General features: G+C 42.8%; 1 protein-coding gene across 2 annotated transcripts in view; it reads left to right on the top strand.

Annotated features, from left to right (window-relative positions):
* Window positions 1-21,096, top strand: part of pdzd8 (PDZ domain containing 8) — an 89,414-nt gene that overhangs the window by 7,059 nt on the left and 61,259 nt on the right. For both annotated transcript variants that reach the window (XM_061788943.1, XM_061788944.1), the window contains one exon: window positions 17,372-17,497. In XM_061788943.1, the coding sequence (XP_061644927.1) occupies window positions 17,372-17,497 (126 nt within the window). The remainder of the gene's footprint in view (window positions 1-17,371; window positions 17,498-21,096) is intronic.

The following is a 21,096-nucleotide window of genomic DNA, read 5'->3' as shown; positions in this document are numbered from 1 at the left end:
TATCTTCAATTAATCCTTAGGTGAAAACGGCTCCGAAATCGCTGACAAGGAGAACACCTGGCCACCTGTTTCAAAATATCTGTTAATGGACATGATCCTGTGAACTGAAATTTTGAAAAGCCTTTGGAATATCTTTTTAGGAAGCCAGGTAAAATTCAGTGCTCCAGTGAAGAGTGAAAACTCTGCAAGAATATTTAACACTTGTTCCTCCTTTTGATTTGTTACCTACCTTATTTCTTTTTTTTTGCCCCATGCACCTATATTACTGTACAGTACAAATTTGTTTTGTAGGTTTTTTTCCCGTGACCTAAAACGCCCAGTACAGTACATAGTTATGGTAAATACATCTAAAAAAGCTTGAAAATGTTTGAAAGTTTCACATTTTATCCAAACTTACCGCGCCGGTGTGCTTGGTCATAGTGACATTGTTGACATAAAATAGTCATCGTAGGCGAGTTGCTATAATGAGCTGCTAGGAATTAATGTGCTTCCTAGTACCACATCCGTTGGCAAAGGTCAACCGCTTGACAAAAAAATCCTGTTACTGTTCCAAAAATAGCATGTTCCAGACTCCAGAGACTCGTTTTTATTCTTCAGAGTTAACATTGCCGCCATGACTCTCTCTCTCTCTCTCTCACTCTCTCACTCTCTCACTCTCACTCACACACACACACACACACACCTCTCATCATGACATGGCTGCCACGTTAATGCACCACATTCAACATGTGCGCCACATAGTCACGGGAGGCACATCTTTTGGAATTTGATCTATTTTTTTTTTTTCTATATCTGTGACCTGAAAATACATCAGTCCCATTCTCTGCCTGCATTGCACCATAGCGTCAGTCAAAAACACCGGCTAATTCTGGAACAAACACACTGTCAACGGCATTTTAAGTGACAAATGGAAACTATTTTTGGACACATTGTTAAGTTCCGACTGTCCGTCTTATCCAATGTCCCTTATATCAAGGTTCAGGTTAGGGTTTTTTGTTTGTTTTGACGGGGGATTAATTGATGAATTAATAATGGATTAATCAATAGGATAATCGATTCTAAAAAGATTCGACAGTGACAGCCCTAATCCACAGTGAGTGCAGGGGAGCAGAAGACTGCTACTAACTGAAATTCTCTCACTTATACGGCTCTCGCTCATACAGTGAATTTAAAAAGTCTGCACACCCCTGTTTAAATGCTAAAATGAGACAAAGGAAAATAACTTCAAAACCCAATTGAAAAAAAAATATATATATATTTTTTGTATTTCTTCTCTTGAGAAGTTGTTTTTGAGGGTTATATAATGTTTTTTTTCAAATGAATAAATAAACACAAATGACTCCTGATATGTTTGTCTTTTTACTGGACTTGATGGTGTAACTTCAGAGAAACTGACTTGTTTAGAACAGTCGGAAGTCTTTATAACCAAACAGTTTTATCAAGTGCCATTTGACCTCTACACTACAACACAATAAGCTTCATGTTTTCAACTAATGTTTTCCTCAAAGACATCACAATTCCATGTACCGAAGAGTTGTTCAGGATATTATGTGACTTTTCTTTTTCTGCCAATGGCTTTTCCTTCCCCTTGCTGCCATGAAGCAGCTCGTTCACCACCCAGGCAACATTTATTTACAGTCTCCCCCACTGTGGCACTGGATTGTCCCTTGAGGCTACAGGTCTGTTGGGTCACAAGGGTTCTCTGCTCACAGTCAGTTTGTAGAAGTCTTTTTAACTAATGTACAGTTGAAACCATAAGTTTACATACACTAAGATACATATTATTATTTTTTGTAATTTTTTATTTTTAAATTGTTTTTTTTTACCTCACTGACATGAAGTCAGACTACAGTAAACGTTTCCTTTTTTAGGTCAAGCCGGTATACGCACAACCTACTTCTGCATTCGGCAAAACGGGTAAAAGCACTTCCTCCTCGCTCGGGTGAATGGCGAAGGGGACCTTGACATGGCACCCGCAGAGCTGCCAAATGTTACGGAACACCTGTATTTTGTTACGGAACTCACTGAACGTTGATTCGTTACGGCCGTAACACTCATTGTTCAGGATATTGGGGGGAATCCAGCGTCTCACAGTCCTGGTGTGTCCACATTAACAGCAGCCAAGGGGTGCCAAGTCGCGGAGGCGAAAGTTCTCTTTGCGTCCGGTGTCAACGGATTGTAGGTCGTCATCGCCTCCATGATAGCGAATAAGCTACACTTCTTACCATGCTTCTTATAAGCGTCACGAAGGGAGGACGAGGAGTGGATAGGCAAAGACGATGTCAAAGCCATGCTAATTGCTAAGCTATAGTTATGCTGTCGCAAAACAGAAAAATAAATGATTTGGTGATACAGCACATTTGTCACATAGTGTTCGCAGAGAATAACCAACTTTGAACAAAAAAATAACAGGCCTAATAATACGTGTTTGAGATAGAAATATAGAATAATACACGTCTGAACAGGAAATTAATTGGTACGTCACTGCACACGTCACTTCAGAACGTGGGCAGGTTAAAAGTCCATTATTTTTATTATTCATATTTGTCCCACAGTGGGGAAATTTGCGTCGTTTCAGCAGCAATTGAGAAAATAGGAAATATATGTAATATGAATAGCATGCAAGAGAAGATGTACAAGCAGTACATTGCACAAAATAGAAACCAAAACTATCCATACATAAACTCTCCAGTTCAATCTGTCAGCAATGTCATTTGTTTGTTTGCAAAATACAGTGATGTTTTATTTTTACCTTTGAGATCTGATTAATCTGCTAAAGTAGCCTTGCTTTTTTTCATAACCAGGGTTGAAAACAAAATTGGCAAAGGCGAATTATTCCGTAGACATAGATATTTTTGATGATGGAACATTGAAATCTCATATACTGGTACTTTGATTCAGGCTGCAACTGCGTCCGCCCTTACGAGGTTGATGTTATAAAGTATTTAAATGACAAATTGAAGCCATAATTTATAAACGAATATGATTATGATTGTCGCACAGTAATGTTCTTGACAAAATTTTGTGAATATGGAAATTCAGGCAAATTTGGACATATTGTTCTGGAAGGGAATTTTTATAGGTTGGCAGCTTGCACCTGTAGGAACTTTAAACGTCTTCAGTGACACAAGCTGTCACCATAGAGCCACCAAAGATGACGATAGCTGATGATTAGGTTTTGTTCTGCTTTACATACAGCGGCAGAAATAAGTATTTAACACGTCACTATTTTACTCATTAAATATATTTCCAAAGGTGCTATTGACATGAAACCAGATGTTGGGAACAACCCAAGTAATCCATTCATTCATCTTCCGTTCCGGTTATCCTCACTAGGGTCGCGGGCGTGCCGGAGCCTATCCCAGGAATCTTCGGGCGAGAGGCGGAGTACACCCTGAACTGGTTGCCAGCCAATCGCAGGGCAACAAACAAACCACCATTCGCGCACACATTCACACCTAAGGGCAATTTAGAGTCCTCAATAACCTACCGTGCATGTTTTTGGGTTGTGGGAGGAAACCGGAGTGCCCAGAGAAAACCCACGCAGGCACGGGGAGAACATGAAAACTCCACAGAGGCGAGGCCAGGATTTGAAACCCGGACCTCAGAACTGTGAGGCAGATGTGCTAACCAGTCGCCCACCGTGCCGCCCAAATAATCCATATTAAGTTTAATTAAAATGAAGTGGTGTGTAATAATGTGAAATGACACAGGGAAAATGTATCGAAAACGCCAACTGGGATTTACAGTATTTAATACTTTGTACAAAAGCCTTTGTTTGCAATGACAGCTTCAAAATGCCTCCTATATGGAGAAAATATTTGCATGCATTGCTCTGGTGTGATTTTGGCCCTTTCCTCCACACAAGCAGTCTTCAAATCTTGAAGGTTCCCTTGGCTTTTTTTTAGGCTTTGCACGATCATGATTTTTGGGGCAGATCACAGATCAGCAAGTTTAAAAAAAAAAAAAAAAAAAAAAACGATAACCGACCACCGATCCGATCAGAAGATGGAGCAATGTGTTAATTTACATGACTTGTTCATTTATTGTATATACTTGTATACTGTATCCATCCATCCATCCATTTTCTGTACAGCTTATGCTCACAAGGGTTGCGGCCGTGCTGGCCGTCCCAGCTCAAATTATTCTCTAGCATTTTAGACAAAAGTTAAAACACCAATGACCTCTAGGGGGCATTCAAGGATTGGCACTGACATAAGTTTAGGACAAATCAACATTACAACAGACAGAAATAATGGGTGCTAACTTACTGTAATTAAATTATGTAGTAAATGCTGTTAATAACATGCTTACTCTAACTATCTACTGTCCCAGCTATATGGACGGGTGTTGTCCAGAGTTTGAGTACGTTTGACTTTTTTTTTGTTTTTTGTACCCCACCACACGCTGCGCTGCTTAAACGTGGCATGCTCCCCGTGTATATTCTTCACGTGCTCGATCAAATTTGTTGTGTTGAAGCATTTAGAGGACGTACTTCAGCTGTGCACAGACTGCAAACAACTTACGTGTTGTTTGTCTGAGACACCGCAAAATAGTCCCACACCGACGTGTTTTTTCACCGACAAGATTGAAAAAAACTTTATTGGCCGTCAGATCGTTACTGTACTGTGCAACAAAACACGTGACAAGGCTAAAAATCAGAATCATCTTTATTTGCCAAGTATGTCCAAAAAAACACAAGGAATTTGTCTCCGGTAGTTGGAGCCGCTCTAGTATGACAACAGACAGTCAATTGACAGAGAACACTTTTTAGACATAAAGACATTGACAAACAAAACAGTCACTGAGCAATAAAGGGTTGCTAGTTATCTGGTAATGCCGGTACATTTATTATTATTTTTTATTTATTTTTTGACAATTGTGCAAAAAGATGAAGAGTCCTCTAGCACTTAGAGCAGTTCGAATGACTAATATTGCAATAGTCCGGTGCAATGACCATTGTGCAAAGGGCGCCGAGACTTCAAGGAGTGTATGCAGTTTAAAGTGACGAGTAGTGCGATAATCTGGGACAATGTTGATTGTGCAAATGTTGCAGACACTCCTCAATCAGTGTGCAAATGGTGTAGATGCTATTCTGGTATGAGTGGCCAGTATTGGTCAACAACAGATATGCAAATAATGCAGCGTGGCGAGACTACTACAGTGAGTGCATGAGTAATATATAATTGGCCCCACAGAAATGTGACAATGAACTCAAGTAAAAAAATTGCCAGCATGTTGTAGGTTAGGTGTTTAAGAAGTTGATTGCAAGAGGGAAGAAGCTGTTGGAATGTCTGCTCGTTCTAGTTTGCATTGATCGGTAGCGCCTACCTGAAGGAAGGAACTGGAAGAGCTGGTGACCGGGATGTGGAGTGTCCGAGAGGATTTTGCACGCTCTTGTCTTAGTTCTGGCAGCGTGCAAGTCCTCAAGGGTGGGTAGGGGGGTACCAACAATCCCTTCAGCAGTTTTGATTGTCCGTTGCAGTCGGAGTTTGTCCTTTTTTGTAGCAGCACCAAACCAGACTGTGATGGAAGAACACAGGACTGATTCGAGGACCGCTGTGTAGAACTGCCTCAGCAGCTCCTGTGGCAGGCCGTGCTTTCTCAGAAGCCGCAGGAAGTACATCCTCTGCTGGGCCTTTTTGAGGACAGAGTTGATGTTGGTCGCCCACTTCAGGTCCTGAGAGACTGTAATTCCCAGGAACTTGAAGGTCTCGACGGTTGACACAAGGCAGCTGGACAACGTGAGGGGCAGCTGTGGCGAAGGATGCCTCCTGAAGTCCACGATCATCTCTACAGTCTTGAGCATGTTCAGCTCCAGGTTGTGTCGGCCGCACCACAGCTCCAGCCGCTGCGCTTCCTGTCGATATATGCAGACTCGTCACTGTCCTTGATGAGGCCGATGACAGTGGTGTCATCTGCAAACTTCAGGAGTTTGACAGCCGGGTGCGCTGAAGTGCAGTTGTTCGTGGAGAGAGAGAAGAGCAGCGAAGAGAGGACACAACCTTGGGGTGCCCCAGTGCTGATGCTGCGTGTGGATGAGGTGGCCTCACCCAGCCTCACCTGCTGTGTCCTGCCCGTCAGAAAGCTGTAAATCCACTGTCAGATGGCAGGTGAGACGCTGAGCTGGAGAAGCTTGGATGAAAGGAGTTCAGGGATGATTGTGTTGAACGCTGTCCACGAACAGGATCCTCGCGTAGGTCCCTGCACTGTCGAGCTGTTCTAGGTTGAAGTGCAGTCCCATGTGTACTGCATCATCCGCAGACCTGTTCGCTCGGTAGGCAAACTGCAGTTCAAAAACAGCGACTCCAAATGCGGGCTGCAGTGTGTGCTGAGCTCCGTGACGTCCGTACACCATTTTTCTTCGCTATAGAAGCATATCCCGCCGCCTTTTGTTTTCCCCGATAACTCCGTGATGCGGTTTGCTCGGTGAAGATGAAAACTCTGAAGCATGACGGCGCCATCGGGTACAGCGTCACAAAGCCAAGTCTCCGTAAAGCACATGGCGGCGGAACGTCCGAAGTCTTTACTGGTCTTTATCAGAAGATGAAGCTCGTCCATTTTGTTGGGTAGGGAGTGTACATTCGTGAGGTGGATGGACGGAAACTCCAATCTGTATCCTCTCTTGCGGAGTTTCACCTGGATGCCGGCTCGCTTCCCTCTGTGGCGTCGCCTCCGTTTCCATGCACCGAGGACTGTGGTCGATGCTCCGGTGAGTACCTCCGGGAAAAAATTGAGCGGATTTGGGAAAGTTGGTGAAAGAAAGTCCGGAGTAGCCTCCTTGATGGTTAGCAAATCTCCCCTTGTGTAAGTGAGCCGTGTAATGTCTCCAAAGACGAACGAAAAACACAAAAACAAAAACAATACTAGAGAGCGCTTAACCGTGGCGACCATACTGGTAGGCGCCATCTTGAATGAAAAAATAATCTACCTTTTGGATTCATATGCGACGAAGACGCTGCGTTAAATGTCTTGTGCGGAGCCGATCGATGACGTCATTGATCAGATCGCCGACTTATGACATGAAAGCCGATCAGCCGATCAGCATAAAATGCTAATTATCGGCCGATACCGGTAACACCGATCAGATCGGCGTAAAGTCGACTTGTTTTATGGACCTTGAGTTTCAGTTCTTTCCATAGATTTTCGATTGGATTCAAGTCAGGTGATCCGCTGGGCCATTCAAGCAGCTTTATTTTTTATTTGAAACCAATTGAGAGTTTCTTTGGCAGTATGTGTTGGATCATTATCCTGCTGAAATGCCAACCCTTGTTTCATTTTCATCACCCTCGTAGATGGCAGCAGATTTTTGTCAAGAATGTCTCGGTGCATTTGCCCATTCATCCTTCCTTCAATAATGTGAAGTTTCCCAGTTCCATTTGCTGAAAAGCAGCTCGACACTATCATGTTCCCACCTCAGAACTTTACTGTTGGTATGGTGTTTATAGGGTGATATGCAGTGCTTTTTCTCCTCCAAATGTGGTGTGCATTATGCCATCCAAACAGTAAAATGTTGCTCTCAACAGACCAGACTATATTCTCCCCGTATTTAACTGGCTTGTCCAAATGTTCAGCAAATTTTAAACGAGCTTTGACATGCTTTTTTTTTTTCAGCAATGAGGTCTTGCTTGGTGAGTGTGCATATTGGCCATGGCGGCAGAGTGCATTACTCACTGTTTTCCTTGTGACAACTGTACCTGCTAATTCCAGGTCTTTTTGAAGCGCTCCACAAGTGGCCCTTGGCGCTTGGACAACTCTTCTGATTATCCTTTGCACTTCTCTGTCACGAATCTTGCGAGGAGCACTTGATCGAGGCAAATCTATGGCGGTATAATTGGCTTTCCACTTACGTATTATGGCCCCAACCGTGCTCACTGGAACATTCAGAAGCTTAGATATGCGCTTGTAACCAATGGCATCGTAATGTTTTGCAACAATTAGTTTGCGATGGTCTTGAGACAGCTCTTTGCTCTTACCCATCATGAAATGTGTCTTGACTTACACCTTGGCAATGAGACCTTTTTGTAGGCCATTAAATAGGACTGAACCAGCTGATATTCATTTGCACTGACAAGGGGCTGGATTGCTGTTTGATTATTGATAGATTTTAGGTGTTGTCTTGGCTTTCCATGCCTTTTTGTGCCTCCCTTTCTTAATGTTTAATACTTTTTCCCTATGTCGTTACACATTTTTACACACAACCTAATTTCTGAGCTTATTTGTTTTACTTTCTTTGTATGTATGGATTACTTGTTGTTGTTCCCAACATCTGGTGAAATTTTCAGGTCAATAGCACCTTCAGAAGTATATTTAGTAAGAAAAATGGTGACGTGTTAAATACTTATTTAAGCTGCTGTATATCATATTTGTATTAATAAAAGTAAATAGTTAATACATGTATTTAACTTTTATCGGAAGACACCAGCCATAAAATATATATATATATTTTTTTATCAAGTTTGGCTTCAAACAATCATGTCATTAATGCTAGGCCATGCAGCCAAACCGGACAGGTTAAAAGAAAATGATACTTATGCTCCTTAGCATAGCATACACCGGAAGTCAGCTATGCTGTATTACGCCTTGGTCACTTTTAATTTCTATTTGCTAAACACTAGAATAATGAAAAGGTTTTCTTTAGAAATTTGTTTTGACTTTCTTTGAAGTCAGAAGTTTATATACATTTCATTAGTATTTTGTACCAATGCCTTTAAACCGTATGATGTGTGTCAAACATTTTGGATACCCTTTGACAGGCTTTTCACAATAGTTGGCAGGAATTTTGGCCCATTCCTCCTGGCAGAACTGATGTAACTGAGCCATGTTTGTCGGCCACCTTGCTTGCACGTCCCTTTTCAGGTGTGGCCATAAATCTTCAATAGGATGGAGATCAGGGCTTTGTCATGGCCACTATAGAACAATGACTTTTGTTATCCTTAAGCTACTTTGTAACCAGTTTGAGAGTTTGCTTCAGGTCCATTTAGAAGACCCATTTGCACCCAACCTTTAACTTCCTGGCTGATGTCTTGATGTTGATTTTGTGTTTCCACATTATGTTCTTTCTTCATAAAGCCCTCTATTTTGTGAAGTGCACCGGTCTCTCCTGTAGGAAAACAACCCTATGATGCTGCCACCCCTGAATTTCACAGCTGGGATTGTTTTCTCAGGATTCCAAGCTTTTTTCTCCAAACATAACCATGCTCATTATGGCCAAGCAGTTCAATTTTAGTGTCATCAGACATGTCTCCAAAAATTGTCATTGTCCCTGTGTGCATTTGCAAACTGTATTATGTTTTTATTTTTCCTTCGGAGTAATTCCTTCTTCCTGGCAGAGTGGCCTTTCAGCCCATACAGTACTCGTTTCACTATGAATTTAACATACTGTTTTTAAATGATTATTTCATTTATTAAGGAAAAAAACTATTCACAGTTACCTGGCCCTATTTGGAAAAAGTAATTACCTCCTTTGTTAAATCATGAATTAATTGTGGCTAATCACAATCTTTGGTTGTCACTGATCACACCCAACCTCCAGACCTGTTCAATCAAGAAATCACTTAGACAGAATCTGTCCCGACAAAATCAAGTCTGACAAAATATTTAAAAAAAGACAGACAGAGATAGATTTGTTAACTTTGCTAGCTTCATAATAAAGTTACTAAAACCTTTGCACATGACTCTGTGTTTGTGTGAAATGAAAACGACAAATAGGAAATCTTTGCAGTTAGCGGTATTTCTCGCTCTCTTTCTCTCTCTCTCTCTGTCTCTCGTGCAGGAGGAGAAAAAAGGTGACTTTCAACGATGAAAACATGTACTCGCGCAAATGCGACAAAATGTTTAGCCGCCTAAGCTGAAAAAAGTTTGAGAGCAATTTGGTCGCAGTTTCGAGCCCTGTTAATAATAAATATTTATATATAAGATAAAAAAGATTTTGTCCCACAATGGGGAGATTACCATCATTTCAGTAGCAATAGTGGATCTAGGAGATAAAAATTTATAATATAAATAGCATGCAAGAGAAGACGTCTATACAAGTACATTCAGAAATAGAAATCTAAAGTATTCTCTGCATGAACTTTCCAATTCCATCTATCAGCAATGTTATTTGTTTGTTTTAATTTTGACGTTTGAGATCTGATTAATCTAGTTTAATAGACTTTTTTTTTTTTAAACAAAGGTACAAAACAGAATTAGTAAAGCCAAGGTTGATGCAATAAAAACAAAATGACAAATATTGAACCCATAATTTATTAACCGTTACGATTATAGAGTCATGATTATGCTGTGCAATTGAACAGTATGCAGAAATATTTATATCCTATTACATAATATACTGCAATAACAGAGTAACTGCTATGTAACATCTATTTAATTATTTTAAGTGCGTGAACGTCAAATACAGATAAATTGTGGTAATGTGAAAATTTAAATTTTCCTCCATCAATATAACTTTAAAACAATACAAAATAAAGGTTTTGAACAGAGATGTATTCATTTTAATATGAGGACACACTATGTGTCTTCGTATTGTCATAATTACACAATGAGAATGTTGTACTGAATATTACACATAAATTGATTATAGTTACAGGTCAATTATGTTCAGTGAATATTGGCTGGTTAGGTTAGCTGTGATGAGATGGATCTAACCTTTCTTTATGGTCACATTCTTTCTGTGAAATAATGGAGAGGCGGTCCTTAGGTGTGGTTATACAAACGCCATTTTTTTTTCACCCCGATAAATCAAAAACAGGGCAGAGATTCTTTCTACCCACTCATGCAAACATGCTCCTCCCTGACAGATACCAACACTATCACCAAGTGAAAATGACCACTCCAGTTGCATGGAAGGTGGGATACCTAAAGGCAGATGTACTGTATATCAGGCTCTGAAGTTTCTGAGTCAGAGGCTGCACAAAGAGGTACTCATGTACGGCAGATGTAATTTTGCTTTTTGAAATGTGTGTTTTGGGAGATCTTATTGATTGATGGAGGGTAACTGTTGGATTTATCTTACCCAACATTATAAAAAATAGACACAAAATTTCTCATGAGGAGGGCGTATGGGAGATTGTTCAGATTACAGCCTCTCAACACGCTCTAAACAATCTCTCCTGTCGCTCCTGCATTTATTTGAAAATAGGGAGGTTTCTAAGTTTACAAGACATAAGGTACTAAACTACAAGACACAAAACACTAAGGGTAGGGTTTCAAGGTGAAAACATGGGACCAACACCTGCCACGTCCCGGACACGTCCTTCTCTCTGATGATTCCTGCTGAGTCATCTTCTTGAAGGCGAGACATCTCCCTTTCTCAAAATCGTCCATAATACTAATGCAAGCTAAGCAAATAAATGATAACTTCTATAATATATTTAACAGTAACGTATGAATTAGTAACACTGCTTGAACGAACAACATTCTTCTATGAAATAATGGAGGGGGTAGCCGTAGGTGTGGTTATAAAAACGACAATGCCTTTTTCACACCCACAGTGATGTGCCATAGGCGGTTCCTCAGAAACAAGGCGGAGATTCTTCCCAAGAACACAGCCAATCTGTCAGTTCATCCTGGCAATGATAGCGGCGAGACCCGGACAAATACACCGTATTTGCGTTTAAAACGATTTCAGCATGAAATACAGGGAGCTCTGCTGTATACATTCACCATTATGTAAGTGTATTTTACCTTAAAGAACCGCGCGACTAAAAATAAAACACAGATGTGTTTGTTTAGGTGTTGTTTAAGAAAAAAGTATATAAAGTGGGTACGGAAAGTATTCATACCCCCTTACATTTTTCACTCTTTTTTTATATTGTAGCCATTTGCTAAAATGATTTAAGTTCATTTTTTTCCTCATTAATGTACACACAGCACCCCATATTGACAGAAAAAAATGGAATTGTTAAAATTTTTGCAGATGTATTAATAAAGAAAAACTGAAATATCACACAGCCATAAGTATTCAGACCGTTTGCTCAGTATTTACCAGAAGCACCCTTTTGAGCTAATACAGCCATGAGTCTTTTTGGGAATGATGCAACAAGTTTTTTACACCTGGATTTGGGGATCCTCTGCCATTCCTCTCAGATCCTCTCCAGTTCTGTCAGGTTGGATGGTGAACTTTGGTGAACAGCCATTTTCACGTCTTTCCAGAGATGCTCAGTTGGGTTTAAGTCAGGGCTCTGCCTGGGCCATTCAAAAACACTCACTGAGTTGTTCTGAAGCCACTCCTTTGGTATTTTAGCTGTGTGCTTAGGGTCATTGTCATAATATTACCCTTAAGTGGAGTTATCATTCTATAGAGGAGCTGTAACGGCTGGATTACCTCTTGTAGACAGCAGTCCCAGCCCTCCCCTCTACACGACTACCCACTGTGACAACATAGAAAAAAGACTGGCTGTATTAGTTCAAAAGGGTGCTTCTACTAAATACTGACCAAAGGGTCTGAATAATTATGGCTGTGTGATATTTCCTTTTTTCCTTTTTAATAAATCTGAAAAAATGTCAACTATTCCATTTTTTTTTCTGTCAATATGGGGTGCTGGGTGTACAGTAATGTGCAAAAAAATTACTTAAATGATTTTAGCAAATTGCTGCGATATAAAAAAAAAAAAAAGAGTGAAACATTTAAGGGGATCTGAATACTTTCTGTACCCACTGTATATTTGGTTATTCTTTATCAGACGCATGCACGCACACACACGCACACACATACACACACACACATTATGGTACTCAAGGGCCCGCGGTACTACAAACGATAAAAACAAATAGCGTGAATATAAAAAGCTAAATAAAACTATGGAATATACAGTATAAAAAGTATTAATGGGATGTGCAAATATCAAAGATCAGGTGACATGCGCAACATAGTCATGGTCAGAGAACCAAGGCAAATAAGGTATAAATTTGATGACAAAACTCCAATGCTGCTAAAGTGGCTGATGCAACCCTGAGTCTGGTGTGTGTGTGTCTGTGAGTATTGATGTGTGTGTTTGTGTGTGTGTGTGCATGTTTGTGGGGCGTCAGAGGTCAGGTGGGCAGAGGACAGAAGAGGTAGAGGGGGGAGAGCAGGCAGAGTTCTTAACCCCCTCCTGATGTATTACTGTAGTTTTGGATTCATAACAAGGGGCATCCATCCATCCATTTTCTACCGCTTATCGAAGGTCGGGTCGCGGGGGCAGTAGCTTTAGCAAGGACACCCAAACTGCCCTCTCCCCAGCCACTTCATCCAGCTCTTCCGGGGGGATCCTGAGGCGTTCCCAGGCCAGCCGAAGGATGTAGTCTCTCCAGCATGTCCTGGGTCGTCCCCGGGGTCTCCTCCCGGTGGGACGTGCCCGGAACACCTCACCAGGGAGGCGTCTGGGAGGCATCCGAATCAGATGCCTCAGCCACCTCATCTGACTCCTCTCGATGTGGAGGAGCAGCGGTTCTACTCTGAGATCCTCCTGGATGACCGAGCTTCTTACCCTCTCTCTCAGGGAGAGCCCGGACACCCTGCGGAGGAAACTCATTTTGACCGCTTGTATGCGGGATCTTGTTCTTTCGGTCACGACCCACAGCTCGTGGACATAGGTGAGGGTAGGAACGTAGATCGGCCGGTAAATCGAGAGCTTCGCCTTTCGGCTTAGCTCCTTCTTTACCACAACGGATCGATACAAAGTCCGCATCACTGCAGACGCTGCACCGATCTCCCGTTCCATTCTTCCCTCACTCGTGAACAAGACCCCAAGATACTTGAACTCCTCCACTTGGGGGCAGGATCTCATCTCTGACCTGGAGAGGGCATGCCACCCTTTTCCGACTGAGGACCATGGTCTCAGTGGTGCTGATTCTCATCCCAGCCGCTTCACACTCAGCTGCGAACTGCTCCAGTGAGAGTTGGAGGTCATGGCTTGATGAAGCCAACAGAAACACATCATCGGCAAAAAGCAGAGATGCAATACTGAGGCCACCAAACCGGACCCCCTTCTACGCCTCGGCTGCGCCTAGAAATTCTGTCCATAAAAGTTATGAATAGAATCGGTGACAAAGGGCAGCGTTGGCGGAGTCCAACCCTCACCGGAAACGAGTCTGACATGCTGCCGGCTATACGGACCAAACTCTGACCTACAGGGACCGAACAGCCCGTATCAGGGGGTCCGGAACACCTCACCAGGGAGGCGTCCGGGAACGCCTTCTCCAAGTCCACAAAAACACATGTAGACTGGTTGGGCGAACTCCCATGTACCCTCGAGGACCCTACCAAGGGTGTGGAGCTGGTCCACTGTTCCACGGCCAGGACGAAAACCACACTGCTCCTCCTGAATCTGAGATTCAACTTCTCGACGGACCCTCCTCTCCAGCACCCCTGAATAGACCTTACCAGGGAGGTTGAGGAGTCTGATCCCCCTGTAGTTGGAACACACCCTCCGGACCACCACCCCAGTCTGCCAATCCAGAGGGACTGTCCCCAATGTCCACGCGATGTTGCAGAGGCGTGTTAACAGGACAGCCCTACAACATCCAGAGCCTTGAGGAACTCTGGGCAAATCTCATCCACCGAGGAGCTTTTTAACCACCTCGGTGACCTCAATCCCAGAGATAGGAGAGCCCCCCTCAGAGAACCCAGACTCTCCTCCCTCATGGGAAGGTGTGTCGGTGGAATTGAGGAGGTCTTCGAAGTATTCTCCCCACCGGCTCACAACGTCCCGAGTAGAGGTCAGCAGCGCCCCATCCCCACTATACACAGTGTTGATAGTGCACTGCTTCCCCCTCATGAGACGCCGGATGGTGGACCAGAATTTCCTCGAAGCCGTCCGGAAGTCTTTCTCCATGGCCTCACCGAACTCCTCCCATGTTTTTGCTTCAGTGACCACCAAAGCTGCATTCCGCTTGGCCAGCCCATACCCATCAGCTGCCTCAGGAGTCCCACCGGCCAAAAAAGCCCGATAGGACTCCTTCTTCAGCTTGACGGCATCCCTCACCGTTGGTGTCTACCAACGGGTTCGGGGATTGCCGCCACGACAGGCACCGACCACCTTACGGCCACAGCTCCGGTCGGCCGCCTCAGCAATGGAGGCGCGGAACATGGTCCACTCGGACTCGATGTCCCCCGCCTCCCCCCGAACATAAGCAAAGTTCTGTCGGAGGTGGGAGTTGAAACTCCTTCTGACAGGGGATTCCGCCAGATGTTCCCAGCAGACCCACACAATACGTTTTGGCCTGCCACGTCGGAACGGCATCTTCCCCCACCATCGGAGCCAACTCACCACCAGGTGGGGATCAGTTGACAGCTGCGCCCCTCTCTTCACCCGAGTGTCCAAGACATGCGGCCACAAGTCCGATGACACGACCACAAAGTCGATCATCGAGCTGCGACCTAGGATGTCCTGGTGCCAAGTGCACATGTGGACACCCTTATGCTTAAACATGGTGTTCGTTATGGAGAATCCGTGATGACCACAGAAGTCCAATAACAGAACACCGCTCGGGTTCTGATCAGGAGGGCCGTTCCTCCCAATCACGCCCTTCCAGGTCTCACTGTCATTGCCCACGTGAGCATTGAAGTCCCCCAGCAGAACGATGAAGTCCCCAGCGGGAGCGCTCTCTAGCACCCCCTCCAAGGACTCCAAAAAGGGTGGGTACTCTGAACTGCTGTTTGCTGCATAGGCACAAACAACAGTCAGGACCCATCCCCCCCACCCGAAGGCGGAGGGAGGATACCCTCTCTTCCACCGGGGTGAACCCCAACGTACAGGTCCCGAGCCGGGGAGCAATAAGTATACCCACACCTGCTCGGCGCCTCTCGCCGCGGGCAACTCCGGAGTGGAAGATAGTCCAAGCCCTCTCGAGAGGACCGGTTCCAGAGCCCAAGCTGTGCATGGAGGCGAGTCCGACTATATCTAGTCGGAACTTCTCGACCTCACACACCAGCTCGGGCCCCTTCCCTGCCAGAGAGGTGACATTCCACGTCCCTAGAGCCAGCTTCTGTAGCCGGAGATCGGATCGCCAAGGTCCCCGCCTTTGGCCACCGCCCAGCTCGCACTGCACCCGACCCTTATGGCCCCTCCCACAGGTGGTAAGCCCATGGGAAGGGGGCCCACGTTACCCTTTCGGGCTGTGCCCGGCCGGGCCCCATGGGTGCAGGCCCAGCCACCAGGCGCTCGCCTTCGAGCCCCACCTCAAGGCCTGGCTCCAGAGGGTGGCCCTGGTGACCTGCGTCCGAGCAAGGGAAACCTGTTTCCATTTTTTGTCGTCGTCATAAGGGGTCTTTGAGCCGTGCTTTGTCTGGTCCCTCACCTAGGACCTGTTTGTCATGGGTGACCCTGCCAGGGGCATAAAGCCCCAGACAACTTAGCTACTAGGATCATTGGGACAAACAAACCCCTCCACCACGATAAGGTGATGGCTCAAGGAGGGGAACAAGGGGCGTGTTTAGTGTTATTCAACTATTTAATTTATGGCAAAATGGAAATTACATTTTATCTCAGTATATTTGTTGTTATTTTGAATGAAAAGGACATTTGGTTTTCAATATTTCTGTATTATCGCATGTGGCCAGACCAACCTCAATAAATAGACCTTTGACTCATTGAAAAACCCTTTGACCCTTTAAGATTTTTATTTGACTACCGCTCTTCTCGAATCACCAATGCTGGTTTGTTTCAGTAACTGGCTGAAAGAGGAATATAATTTCAGTCGGTCCTGACAGTGATTTCGTACTGCTGATGCAGAGTACCGACTGATTTTCCAAATTATGGGCCTGTCTCTTTTGAGTTTTCGGTACAGAGGAAGTCACACACGATTGATGCACGTTGTTAGCGTTTTTGGCATTAGAATTCTTATTCATGGTACTACCACCTACAGGATTTAAGTAGTCCAAGTGGAGTGATTTGTGTGACTGTGGCATATGTATGAGGATTATGATTTTTTTTTTATTGCTGTTGGATAACATGGGAGGTGCGATGGTCAAAACAGTTGCAAAAGACTCATATGCTTACCTTGTCGAGATACCGGGTTTCCTTATTGCCCAGCACATTCCGCTCAGAGTTCTCCACCAAGAAACACACCCGGCACATTTATTGTAGTAGTCCTACTTCTGATTTTGACAATCCCTACAAATTGTGCAATTTACACCAAATTCATGCCAGTTTTCCAAGATGCAAGATTATTTTAAATTTTTACTTGGTAAATTTAACATCCATCCATCCATTTTCTGAAGCGCTTATCCTCACTAGTGTGCTGGCGTCTATTTTGAATAATGTTATTCCAGGAAGGACTTCCAGACGATTGACTATTTTTCTTTATTATTTCCAGTGTTGCAACTATACCACTCAAAATTACGTGAATAATATATATATTTTAAATGTTTTCTCTTTCCTTTCAGATACAAGCCTTTCTTCCCATTCCAAGTGCAGCCACCTCTGGGATCGACCTCCGATTTAGAATTGTCAGTCCAGGACAGCAGACTCGTGGAAGGCCGTCTCAAAGTCACTCTTATTGAATGTAGCAGGTTAGTCACTTGAATGTATTGCTCATTTCATTATGCTGTTGTGCTGCTGACGTTGGTCAACTGTCAATGTATGTCTCATTCATTCATTCATGGTTGTGGATAGAGTTGAGTTTGGTGACATGCCCATGCACCACATACACAGGAGTTATAGTTATTTTAATCCACATTCTGCGCTCTGCTTACACTAAAGCAACCAGCCGACAGCGGATAATAGTTGTCGCCGAGCGAGGGGAAAGAAGAGACCACCAAATGCTGGCAGGAACACGGCAGTGATGTCCCGCTCACTTGTTGTATGTGGGGCGGTCAGGGCGGGCACTCTGCATGTAGACAGATCTGACCCTAAAACGAGCCAATTTCACCATGGCAAGAAATATGCTTCAAAAATATATGCATAATTTTTCATAATTGGGGTATTTTTAGAAAAGTACAGTGGAACCTTGATCAAACGGACCCCGATATACTGTAATATGCTTCAAAAATATATGCATAATTTTTCATAATTGGGGTATTTTTAGAAAAGTACAGTGGAACCTTGATCAAACGGACCCCGATATAGTGTAACAGATATTGGATAAAACGGACGGACTGAACAATGTGTTCAAAAGTAGTTTGCATTTGTCAGTTAAAATGCCCTGACAAAGTCTGTTAGTTCCAGATTTGGCCACTGTTGTTGACTGGCGCTGTGGCACAATGCAGACATGGAATGGGAGTGACGTATTTCCAGGTCACAGATATACAATATGACTAGATCCAATTCCAAAAGAGGTGCCTCCTCTGCCCACATGGGGGCCAAGTTGGATGTAACGCATTGACGTCGCGGCCATGTGATTGTCTCTTGTGCGTGGAGTGCATTGCACAGAGAGGACGCCTGCCACTATTATTCCGTTACATCGAGGTTCCAATGTATACCACTGACACGTTAACACACCTGACAACTATTGTGAAGAAAATGCTTGTCTCCTTTAACTAGAGATGGGTGTTTAACAAAATTTCATTAATCGATTGTAGAGAAATAATCCTTAATTAATTGATTTCAAGTATCACCTTATCCATAGTTAGTATTTTCCTTCACATAATAATAATAATAAATAATCAATAAATAAATAAAATAATAATAAAAATAAATGAAATTTAACAAAAAACTAAAAGGGTTTGACAATTTATTGTGGGAGCCGGTGCCCATGCCGCAATCAATCACAGAGCCAGGACGCTGTCCACCGCCCCAGAACTGCAGATGGTCCCCAGCGGGAGCCTCTTTGCCCGCAGTGGGGACGGCGATGAAGTCCGTAGCACTCCACCAAGACCCCAATCCTCGTGGAAGCAGACGCCTGACAGCTGACCCTGAGGAGCTGCACGCATGTTCATGGCAGTGCCACAACCAGAGCTGGAAAGGAGCTGTTACTGCGGGAGACGACGCCCGAGGCAGATTGAATGGGGGAAAGTTGAGCAGGCAGATGACGAATGGAATGCTGCACTAGCTAGCTGCCAGCTAACTAGCTAGAAAGAGGCAGCCGGACTCAGCCAGCGAGGATTTACGGCACTGAGACAGGTGTAAAAAAAACTGTACCTTTGGCCATGATACGGCGATGGATCCTGGATAAAGTAAGCCAGGGTCCAACGTTAAGCCTTTTTGAGTGGGAAGTGAGCCAAGTTGTGGTGGCCCTGTCAGAATCTGTACTGGCCCCAGATATTCATGATAAAATCCATTGTTTTAGTGATTGTTTCATATTTAACATTTTTATACTGTATTATTTAAGCCCCTTTAAGAAAGCATTAGTACAATTGCTTTCATGACAATGACTCTACAAACCTCACTAAAATCAAGGCATGTGTCTTGTATTAAAATATAAAATGAGGGTAATTATGTTTTTGTGCGCTTAGTTTTAGAGTAAACTTCAACTGTGGTGCCAAACTTTTTAGCATGCTCAGGAAGGGCAGATTAACATTCTACAGGCTACAAAATTCAAGCTGCTGTATGAGGCTAACAGTGTTAGCTTTGGTTATTGTCTTGAGGCTAACCCGAATTTGTGCGCGTTTATCCAGTTAGGTGGTGCTGGTCGCAGTTTCTCCTTGCATCATCACAACATCATGTCTTGTACGGGATGTTTTTTTTAGTGATAAAAGAATTTGACCGACACTGAAAATGCAATTTTGGGCCATTTTTCAGCGGACAAAAATTTTCGGTGACTTAGAAATTTGTACTGGCCAATGTCTATATGCAGGTGGTGGCCCGACGCAGTGGCCTCAGGCAGGTTATTATAGAGTAGTTACCAAAAACAAACAGAATAACTAAATCTGGAATTGAAAAAAAGAAAACCCCCAAGGTTTTTTAAAAAACAAATGAAATGACAGTTTAAAACTAACTAAAACTAACTTTAGTTATAGCAAAAATGTCCTTCGTTTTCATCTTTGTGAATTAATTTCATACAAGAGCTTTTGGGGTTGATTTTAAATGTATTTATTTCAGTACAGCATTATGGAATGGATACGGAAGGAAGGGCAAACAGTCCTGTGAGAATTGTATTTGTAATTGTGTTTTGTCTTGAAGCGCTGTCTGTCTGTCTGATTTGACTATGACTGTGGCAAGTGGCTTGTAGTGGAAGCGGGTGATGTGTGGAATACTTCTCAAGGGAAATAATAGCCAAAAGTCTGAAAGTCCACTTGAAACGTTTTCAATTTAGCAGCAAAGGAGAAAAACATGCAAATATGGACTTTTTAAATTTGTATTTATTTATTTAAAAAAAAAAAACAATAATGGAAAGAAGGATGTTTAAGTTCAACATATAAAATCATTTTAAAAAAGGCCATACTACAGCATGTGCCTCATGAATGGTTTTACATTGTTTGATGCAACTTTTCTAAGCTTCGAAGCAGGATTATGTACTGCATTTATTTCACTTCAAATTCTGTGGACTGCTATGCAGTACCTATATTTGATTTGGTGATGGTTGTTCATTTTCTAGTAAATTAATACTTTTTTTTTTAAATGGTAGTTTTTGTTGAGTTCAATTACACCATATTTATTGTGATCTTTTTTTTTTTTAAATCTCACACTCGAAAAATACCCCATATTAAAAACAAAAAAATACTAAAACTAAACACTTATACAAAGTATTTTGATAAAATATACACTAATAAAAACTAACAAACCTGCTCTGAAAAATAATTAAAGCTAACTGAATAAAAAAAAAAAAAACTAATATTAACTAATAAACTTGCTCTGAAAACTAATTAAAACTAACTGAATTTGGGGAGAAAAAAAAAAAAAGTAAAACCGAAATAACCAAGATTATTGTAACCCTGCTTGGAATAAACACCCACATGCCAGAAGGAAAAAGTGCGAAATATGATGTGTCCTCCATGTTGTCTTTTTTTTTTTTTTTTTTTTTTTTTACTATGTCAGATTCTCTTTGTTGAACCTAATGTCAGATTGTATTCTATTACACACTGCTAAGATGTCAGTCTATTAATGTACCTGATGCAGTGTTTGCCAAACAGCATGCACCAAAAGATTCACAATACAGTGGTATCTTGACTTATCTCCCATTTTACAATTTTATTTTAGTTACGAACGGTCAACTTGGTCGTTTAAAAAAATA

Source organism: Phyllopteryx taeniolatus, chromosome 11 (genome assembly GCF_024500385.1).
Source record: "Phyllopteryx taeniolatus isolate TA_2022b chromosome 11, UOR_Ptae_1.2, whole genome shotgun sequence".
NCBI classification, from domain to species: Eukaryota; Metazoa; Chordata; class Actinopteri; order Syngnathiformes; family Syngnathidae; genus Phyllopteryx; species Phyllopteryx taeniolatus.
Note: the sequence above shows the minus strand (reverse complement) of the source record. Positions and strands in the feature narration are given on the sequence as shown.